The sequence below is a fragment of the Gavialis gangeticus genome, unplaced genomic scaffold (genome assembly GCF_001723915.1).
Source record: "Gavialis gangeticus isolate Ggan-Ray unplaced genomic scaffold, GavGan_comp1, whole genome shotgun sequence".
Classification (NCBI taxonomy): domain Eukaryota; kingdom Metazoa; phylum Chordata; order Crocodylia; family Gavialidae; genus Gavialis; species Gavialis gangeticus.
Genome location: NW_017729033.1, coordinates 17,227,388 through 17,237,517, shown reverse-complemented (window position 1 = coordinate 17,237,517; position 10,130 = coordinate 17,227,388). Strand labels below are relative to the sequence as shown.

The window sequence follows — 10,130 nt, the reverse complement described above, 5'->3', positions numbered from 1 at the left end:
CTATGGATGCAAACCAGCGTTTTGCTCACTGTACTAGCCACAGCATCACACTGCAGGCTCATGTTCATCTTGTGGTCAGTCACAACCCCCAAGTCCCTTTTGTCCATAGTGCTAGCCAGCGTACCACTGCCGAACCTATAAGGATGCTGCAGGTTTTTCTTCCCAAGGCAGAGAACCTTGCATTTATCAATGTTAAACACCATCAGGTTCTCGTCCACCCATTTTCTGAGCCTGTAAAAGTCAGCCTGAATTACCCTCCTGTCCTTGGGTGTGGATGCTATACCCCAGAGTTTGGTGTCATCAGCGAACTTGGCCAGTCCGCTTCTGATACCAATGTCCACATCATTAATGAAGATGTTGAATAGTATGAGCCCAAGGACAGAGCCTTGAGGGACTCCACTGGTCACAGCACAACATGATGATTGACTTCCATCAGCCACCACCCACTGAGTCCTACCACAGAGCCAATTCCCCAGCCAGTGGATCGTGGTGGGGCCGAGGCTGCAGTTAGCCAGTTTTGCCAAGAGGTGATCATGGGATACCAGATGAAAAGGCTTTTTTAAAGTCAAGATATATGACATCAATGTCTTCCCCCTTGTCCGGGTGATGTGCAATGATGCCCAAAGAGAGTGCTAGTGCAAGTCTGTTAATACAGAATGTTAACTGTTACTGAAGTTGACTGCTAGATGCATGTCTTGGGATAAGGGTCATTTTATGGGGGGTTTTTTTAAGGTTGAGCTTCTGCAAGGTGTTGCCCAATTAAATCAACTTTTTAATATTGATTTTAAGGTCACAAATGAAGGAAACAGCAATGTAGCAACTGGATTACAATACAACAAAAACAATTTACATTTTTCATTACCACTTCTTGGAAATTAAAAGCCTTGTGCTTATTATTATTGTAACTCCAGTTGTGTTCTCATAGTGCAGTTAATACCTCAGGACTTCAGTAACTGCTGGTTTTCATTTTTCAGTAGCACAGACCCTCCAGGCAGTTCTCAGGAATGGCACTGCAGAGACTGGAATGACCCTGATTCTTCTGAGTTTGAAAAGCAGAACAGAAATTCATATGAAAACCAAAGCGAGCATTCAGATTATGGGCCTGAGAGGTACGAAGTACAACTTTCCTGTTGGGATTACTGGAACAGTGCATGATGTGCTGCTAAAATCAATTTTCATTAACAAGCTGCTTGATACAGAGAGGAAGCCAGGACATAATTGCCCTGTTTGGCAACTCTGTACTTGATCACGTTGCAGTCGGTGCTTTTGTGGTGTAAAATGCTGGATGTGCCAAAATACTAGGAGTAGTCATTGCTGTAATTATAGAAAAAGGAATTACAGTATTTGGGGCTAGCTGTATATTTTTGTAGTTGAATGCTAAAGTATCTCTAGCCATTGAATCTAAAGGTAGAACATGTAGCACCTTAGAGAGCAAGACTGACAACCCTAACTAATATGCTGTCTTAGAACAGCATGTAAAGTGGTAGTAAGGTTCTTCATGTAGCCCCACTGGCATGCCTTCACTCTGAGCTAAAAGGAACTGCATGTAGGGTTGTGTGGTTTCACTTTCAAGCCCTATCCATTGCTGCAGTACTGCATTCTGTGAGATGGACAGTTATGCACCAAGAACTACTTCCTTGGTGGACAGCAAATGCCTTGGTTCAAAAGCAGTTGTTGGTGTGCATCCAGAACATCTTTGTTTTCTTCAGCTATTCTCTGCATATCATACAGTAATGGTAGGAAACAACCATAAAAAAATCTACAAAGTAAACCTAGCTGAGGCACCATCTATGACCAATGGAGCCAGCAAACAAGATAAATGCTGTATCCATGTTTCTTACATTTGCAGCAGTCATTCACCAGATTCTTCTCCAGTATGGAAACGCAGAAAACAGAACGGTCCTGATTCCTCCATGTCTGATGGCAAAAACCTGTATAGACATCAAGAGAACAGCCTGGAGAGGTATAAAGTCCAGCTGACGTATTGGCGTAGTTTACTAAAATGTTCAACTGTTTGTTTGTTTTTTCACTTTATTGACTGGGCTTCTATAAAACACATTCCTAATGGCTGCAATTTTATCTAAAAGTGTGCTGTGACTTTAATAGGAAAAAAAATTCTTAACTTTGTCCGAACCATTGTGTAGCATGATGTAAAATAGTGTGCGCATTTCACTGTGAAAGTGAACTAGCTTTAGCTGTAGGCCAAGTAGCGCAAACATGGAAGGTATCTTAAATCTAAATAAGTCAATTGGCCCCACAACCCTCATTTGGGTCGCAACCTGAGGTTGGGAACCGCTGTTTTAGACTATAAATTGGAACAGAAACCAGCCACTTAGTACTGTTCACATTTTATAATGCTACATATACTGATGGTGCTGTGTACATTTATATCATTATGGCCAATGCTTATATGTACTGTTTGTTCCTCTAATGTGCACCTAGGTGAAGAAGATAAACGCCCTTTAAATGATGTTGTGAGCTTGATTCTTTGTTTCTTTTTGAGACTGTTTCAATTTCTTTCTAGTTTTACTGAATTTGGAGGTCAGGAGGCACTTACAGGGAGCTCAAACTGGGTAGCATCAGGTGAAAATGGTGAGAATAGTTTAGTAAAGAAGTAACCAAGTAAATACCATGGTACTATTCATATCTTCTCGTGCTACAAATCCCTTCCCATATATCTTTATGCCTAACATTTCCGTAAGCTTACTTTTAACCATCCCCACTTTCACTGTTTCATTTAGTTCTTTTCTTTCCACCTTTATCCTGGTGGATCACTCTCCTCAAGATACCGTCTCTGGTCTCCCAGCTGTTTCTCTCTTGGCTTGTGCCCCTCCTTTTTTCTCCAAGCTCCTTAAATGTGATGCCTACTCTTGATTCTGTGACTGTTTCCAACCTGGCTCCTGTCTATTTGCTATTAATACTTCCTTCTCTCAGGATCTGATCCTGCAAAGATGTTGGGCCCCTTTTGTTCCCACTGACTTCAAGGAAAGTGACGGGTACTCTGTATTTTGTAGAATCAGGCTTGCTAATAATTGGCTTTTTACTTATTAAATGCAGCAGTCACAGGCCATCTACCTTTTTGCCTTGTTGGACACAGTATTGTACCTAACAGCTAATGTTTGCATTTGCTTCTCTGCAGTTTTCAGCTGCCACCCAGACCTTCTCAAGGGCGGAACCGTGAAATACAGAACGAACCTGACTTTGTATTTGACAGAGAAGAGTGCAGAGAATCGGATTCGACGCTGGCGAGGTATAAAGCATATGCTATACACTGCAGCATTTTTGGAAGTATTAAGTTGGGTGTCAAGATGTCTTTAAAGACATAATTGCAAATTGGGTTGCAATGTCTACTGGATATACTTAAAGATGGTTTTAAAATGTATGCAGCTTGAATGAAGGCTGTCCTTAATACACTGCTTCACTGCAAGTGCAATGTGTGTGACAGAACAAGTCTTTCAGAGAATAAACTGTAAATTATGATTTGATACAGGTGTCACTTTATCACATTAGTAAAGGTGTTTAGCTAAGTAACCAAAGTAAATGCATTAGTTTTTGGCTACTGTTGAGGTGAAAGTGAGGCATAAAAGGCTGCTGCTTTATTTGGCGGTTTAAACTTTGCAGGTGTATGTTACCAGAAGACTGTAGCTCCCTTTCGAGGTGTTCTGACTGGAGAAATGTGGGTGCTGAAGATAAAATAATGAGGAAAAAGATTAAAGAAATAGCAAGGCAAGTGTATGACAACTTCCCATGTTTTCTAGTACATTTAGCCTGTTGTGAGGAAGGTCCATCTATTTGTATATATGTCTCTTCCTTGGTCAGTATTTTCCCCAACTCACTGTGCATCCATTTCATTTTAACCACGGACCTTTTCAGTTAAATGATGCTCACAGTCAGTCCTCAGCAGTGGACAAGAGAAGACCTCAATTAGACGTCCCTCTTGAGCCAGTCTCCTGGATGGGGATAAAATGTACTGCTCTTAAACCACTAAGCCAAGAGCCTTTTGTGTATTATTTAAGGATGAATTAAAAAAAAAATTGAAGAATAATAAATGGAACCTCCTGTAGCACTTTCTTCCAGTAGGGCAGTCAGCCTCACTGGATTGTGGGGTGTGGATCTCCCTTCTTTAGTCTCTGCCAGGATTATTGAGGAAGGTCTGACAAGTTTTCTGCAGAACTTGTTTTCATGGGACGTAGCCAGAATGATGCTGCCAGCACCCTCTCTTAACTTTTGCTGAATCCACTTCATTCCTGTTCTATAGATTAGCATGCCAATTTCCTTTATAATCCATTCAACTATGAACTGGGAATACATAGGTAATTTTTACTTTTATTTTGTTTTTCCTTTATTATTAATAAGTAGAAAAATCTTTCTTTATTCCTTTGAAAATATGCTTTCAGTAATGGCTTTCCTGAGTGATGGTTTTCCCTTCATTCTGCAATGAAGTCACAATGCTGCATTTGCAGCAATGACTAATACAAAAATTTCTAACAGATTTTCACTTCACTGTAGTACCAAATAGAGGAGACAACTCCTTGAGTACAGCAGTGGTAACTGGTAAAGGTATGAATTGAGAGCTTAATTAATCTAATATCTTACTGTGATAGCTATGACTACCTGATAGTCCTCTCTTAGCATCCTGCGTTACAGCCCACTAAAAATTAGGGGTTCACGGATAAATATTTTTTGGGCCAATACTGATAGCTAATTATTAATGAGCCACATTGACTGATACCAATCTGATTGCCAATATGCGGTTTGGAGAGTAGCATCTGGCTGGTAAGTCTGCTGGTGGGAAAGGGGTGGGAAAGTATGTGTGGGGGGGCTGCAGATTGAGGCCCCCATGGTAGGAGGGGGGCTGGGGCAGGCACTGCCCAGCCAGGGCAGGGCACAGGATGGAGCCATGAGCAGCTTGTCCAGGGGGCGTGGGGAGGGGGCAGCTCTTGCCATTGTTTGCACCCCCATAGAGGCATGGGGGGACTGTGCTCCTCCAGATCCAAGTGCAGGGTGAAGGCAGGTTGCCGCTGTGAACAGGGGTCAGCACTGGGCTCTCCCTGGCGAGGGGGTTGGGTCAGGGCTGCGCTTGGGGCAGGCATTGGCAGCACTGGGAGGGGGACTGTAGCCCACCACTTAGCTTCCTCTCCCAGTGCCACTGCTGCCCAGCCCAAGCACAGCCCAAGCTCAACCCACCCCCAGCTGGAAAGAGCCTAGCGCTGCCCCTGGCTCTGGCCCACAGTGGCAACCTGCCTTCCTGTGCTCCCCCGGATGAACCACTTGCAGCTCCGTTCCGTGTCATGCCCCGCCCAAGCTGGGTAGCACCTGCCCCAGCCCCAGCCTCCCTCCTCTGTCACAGCGGTGGCCTTAATCTGCCCCCTGCCCTCTGCTTCTTCTCCCCCAACAGACTTACCAGCCAGACGCTGCTGTCCAAGGTGCCGGGCTGACCGGCCATGTGTATGCTGTGGCTGCATGTATGCACACAGCATTTATCAGCAACATTATCAGCCACGTCAGCCAAAAAAAGCCGATTGCCAATAATGCCAATTTCCCATTTATTGATGCCGACATGGACCGATATATCATTGCACCTCTACTAAAAATAGAATGCTGAGTTAGTATTTCAATATTGTGATTGGTTCATCAGTTTTAAGAGTTTAGATGTGTATCATTAAGAATCAATCATTAATGTCAGTGACAGTTCTTCATATGATTTCAGTGGTCTCTGAACCCTTGAAAGAACAAACTTCCAGTTGACAGTGAAATTGGGAAATGTGATCTGTTTTTTAAAAGTGTTAATTTAATGTTTGAAAGCATCTAATATGTCTTTATAAATAGAAGCATTAAAGAAGAAGGACTTCCTTCAGGGATGCAAAATGAATGCAAGTGCAGCTTGACATCCTGGGATCAGCGGATCAAACCTTGGAAGACAAATCTGGACTCCAAGGATTCCTACAATGAAAAAGAAACAGATTTATGAGAAGCGTATGTATTATTAACAGTCCAAACTGCACAGGTGAAAGAATCAGGCCATTGTGCTAAAGTTAAAACGGAAGTTTTTTTTCTAGCCTTCTCACTAGCTGAATTATTAAATATCTTGTTTTATCAGAGTGTCAAACCTCAAAGAAACTGTCACACTGCATGAATCTGCTTTCAAGCCATTGTGATGCTGTACGACACATCTCATCCAAATTGTCACAAACCAGCTGAAAGAGCACTGTATTTTAGTAACGTCCCTAGCTTTCAATAGGCAGATCGTTCAGAATACATGCTTTCTACCTGTTTGGAAAACAAGTGCATTGTTCCTGGTGAGTGCTGCACCATCTAATCCTGCCAGTAAAGGGCTGGAAGAATGCTGCAGAATGGGATGTGTTACTTGTTGATAGGAATCATTTTCATTCAGTGTTGTACACATCTGGAGAATGATCCAGGTGGGGAAAGGAGGAAAGATATTGCATTTCTTTCTTATATATCATGTGGTCTGAATCTGAAGAGCTGAGTCGTGGCAGATTTTTCTTGGGAAATTAACGAAAGAACTCTGGTTTTAAACATTGCTTTTACACAGAAGATTGAGTCTACTAGCTGCTTCCAATTTCCATCTCCTGGGTCTCTGGCAGTGTTTTGGTCACTGAACAGGGGTTGCTGCATTTGTTCCTACCTACTTATCTTGACTGTGACTTCCTAGGTCAGTGCTGACTATGGCTGTCTGCTTTCCCAGCTTGTAAAATCTACTATATTTTTATCCTTCCATTCTCTGAGTATTCAAAAACTGGCCAAATAGAATTGTAAGACCTGTGGGGGAATTAACCCAACAGTATTTTCTTTAAGCAAAACTAAATTTACATAAGTGATGACAAGTTTTCTGTTGAACGCTTTAACATGCATTTTCTGATTTGTAATGTCAAAGTGTCAGCCCCCTGCACATGTAGTGGCAGAAGTATGATTTTTTTTCAACTAAATGAAAGAAACCACACTGCCTCCAAATTATTTTACAGGTACAAGAGAGTAAAGTGTCAGTACAATATCAACAATTGGGCTTCCTTAGATTCATTCAAATTAAAGAAATGTGTTTGTCTCCATTTAAAAAAGATAGTGTAACTTATTTTTAATGTAGTGACGCTTTCATTTTAAATTTAAACTTCCAGTGCACCTTTTTCCCCCCAAGAAAGAAGGGGGAATCAAGTGACTCTTATTTGTTCAATCTAAAAATTCCAAAAAGAAAATTAACAAGCTATAATGACCAGTGGTAAAAAACACTGAGAGTTGAGAACAGATTGCAGAGCATGAGGAACTCTGTTTAGCAGAGGGAAAAAAATCCAAGACATTTGGGGCCTGCTCCTCCACTACCTTAAATTTGTATTAAGTTACACAGGTATAAACGAAGGCAAACAATGGAACACAAGGTGTAGGACAGTGGTGAATTGAGTCTTTTGCAACTTATAGTTCATGTGGAAAATACACTGATAGTCTTTCTTTCCTGTAAACTAAATAGACTGAATAAAAAATATAATAGGATACACTGTTATTCTTCTCTTGGCCAATGTTTATATAGAAAGATAATTCATGGGACATATAGATACAAAAAGTACATTTACCATTATTTCTCTTTCTGTGTTTTAAAAAGGTGAAATTATGAAGCATCACTGGGATTTGTTCAGACATCAAGATCTACTTTTAAAGAGAAGTTTCCCCTGTGATGTTTGGCTTCCAATGTGTTTAAATCTGATTTACAAAGGCCAAAGATTTATTTTTTTTGACTCGCCTGAAGAATTTAAATGTTTCTTGAAAACCATCCCACGGGAACCTGTCTGAAACCCTGTGAGGAACTGTTTTTGCTTTGACTTTTAAAACAAAAAAAAAGGAAAAAATATCTTATAAGTGATCAGTAACTGAATCCTTAATTTCAGGAAGGGAAGAAAAACAAATATTTGGAGTCCAGTTATTTGTGATTCCAAAAGCTGTGGCCATTTAAAACCACTGAAGGAATGTAACAATAATACTTTAATATGACAAGTATTTCCTGGAAAAAGAAAAATCTATTTTATCAAGCAGCATCTTAAAAAAATAAAATAAAAAAAAAGCAAATGCTATTTTGGGCTGGATCAATAGGAATATTACATGCAAGACAAGGGAAGGTGATAAGGTCACTTTATTCAGCACCAGTTTGGCCTTGTCTAGACTGTTGTGTGCAGTCCTGGGCTCCACATTTTAAGAAAGATGTGGAGAAGTTAGGGTCCATAGGTGAATGACAAAAATGATCAAGGGGTTAAAAGGCAAGCTGTACAAGGAAAGACAGAGAATTGAGTGTATAGCTTGGAGAAAAGGCAGTTAAGGGGGAACTTGATAGCTGTTTTAAATTTCTGAAAGGTTGCCATAAGGAAAAGGGAAAGCAACTGTTCTCCCCTTGCTACAGAGAGCAGAATGCAAAGTAGTGGCTTCACATCAGACTAGATCTTGAGAAGGACTTCATTGCTGTTAGAACAGTGAGGAAGTGGAATAAACTGCCCAGGGAAGTTGTGGAATCTCCTTCATTGGAGGTTTTCAGGGAAAAATTGGGTAAGTATTGGATAGGGATGATTTGGGAGTAGCATTCCTGCATTCATTTGGGGGGTTGGATCAGATGACTTGAGGTCGCTTCCAGTCCCATGGTTTTGTGATTAATATTTAGATAGAAAATAAAAAGCTTTCTGTTTCAAGATAGGGAAAATTTAAGTATTTTTCCTCATTTCTGTGACATACCTATAATGATATAATTTATTATAAAACAGTTAGGTTTCTGAAAGCTGCTTACTTCAAAAAGTGTCATGGGCAGTATGGGCTGCCTAGGCTTACTAATAACTTTTATTCTGTATTTAGAGTTAACAAAACAGTATTTTCATTTCCAGTGTGTTCCCACCTATAGCTGCCATCTGAGGCTAGAAGGTCCAGCAGGCTGGCTTGACAAAGGCATGCCAGTTTCTGGAGCCAGTGGCACAGAAGGGCATGATGTAGCTAGCATCACATCTGGCTGAATGACCAGGTACCCATATACAGCCAGGATGAACTGGAGGCAGCCATCCACAGCAGTCAGACTCTGGATCTGCCTTAATTGTTTTGTCACCGTGCTTCCTTGTAGAATTAAGGAAAAGATGGATTTTGCACATCTGTTGGGATGTAAATATTAATGATTTCAGTTGCATAACTAGTTATAAAGGATATTTTATTTATTTTTTATTTAGGTTTTCCCAGGTTTTTGAAGGACAGCAATAACAGGCTGCTGCTCTTATCTCTCTCCCTCCTTCCGTGGTTGTGCTACAGCTTCACTGACATCTGATCTGTTCACACCCCATCAGTTCACCTTTGTGCTAAGATGAAGTTTCTTAAAACTTAAGTGGTATGCCTTTTTGAGACTGCCAACACAGGTAATGAGGTAACATGTGGGACATTTTAAAGGCTATCTCTATATGCAGTTCCTGCTGTTATCAGCAGGAGTACCATGCTGCATGTAGTATGCTAATGACCTACTGGAACATTAGTCTCATATTGACTCCAGGAAAAAGTAGAACATACTAAGTAGTCGTCAACAAGTCCCAAAGTACTTAGAACTTAGCTCATCTTTGAATGTGTGAGATCTGACAGCCTCCAGTTATTACCATTAAAGATGCATGTTTAAGAAATAAATATGGTATATTTTGAAGAAGTAGCATTTACCATCTTGTTTTACTCTATTGTGCGTGTTTCCATATGTTTTATATATGTTTGTAAATGAAGGAAAAATAAAATTTGTAGCATGGTGTCTTTGTTTTAAAAAAAAAGGAAATAAGGACCATGATCTGGGCAACCTTCTCCAATTTTTTTAAATGTCTCTTAATGATAATGATAATATGGCTGTCATCTTTCATTTCAGGGGAATAAATGGGTTCAAGTTATGACTATTGTTTTTTCACATTTATTAAACTTGCCAAAAACATTCTGTGTTATAGGGGTATAGGATGTAGCCGTGTTGGTCTAAGGACATAGGCAGGCAAGGTTCTTTGGGTAAATTTGATATCTTTTATTAAACCAACTCAAGTAGTTGGAAAAATTCTTCTTTGCAAGCTTTCATGCACAAATACTCTTCATCAGGCTGAGGAAGCGTCCCAGTTGGTGTGTGCTCTTCC

The 10,130-nt window shown here is 40.6% G+C and overlaps 1 protein-coding gene across 7 annotated transcripts in view; it reads left to right on the top strand.

Moving 5' to 3' along the window:
- LOC109304057 (histone RNA hairpin-binding protein-like) overlaps positions 1 to 9,899 on the top strand; it is a 22,816-nt gene extending 12,917 nt beyond the window's left edge. For 2 of the 7 annotated variants that reach the window (XM_019526545.1, XM_019526550.1), the window contains 6 exons: positions 975 to 1,109; positions 1,850 to 1,963; positions 3,140 to 3,250; positions 3,622 to 3,726; positions 5,830 to 5,976; positions 7,616 to 7,851. In XM_019526545.1, the coding sequence (XP_019382090.1) occupies positions 975 to 1,109; positions 1,850 to 1,963; positions 3,140 to 3,250; positions 3,622 to 3,726; positions 5,830 to 5,971 (607 nt within the window). In that variant the 3' untranslated portion in view covers positions 5,972 to 5,976; positions 7,616 to 7,851. Of the gene's footprint in view, positions 1 to 974; positions 1,110 to 1,849; positions 1,964 to 3,139; positions 3,251 to 3,621; positions 3,727 to 5,829; positions 5,977 to 7,615; positions 7,852 to 9,209 lie in introns of those variants that run through there. The other 5 variants (XR_002099284.1, XM_019526546.1, XM_019526548.1 and 2 more) reach the window with 5 other exon arrangements.
- Positions 9,900 to 10,130: the final 231 nt, after the last annotated feature.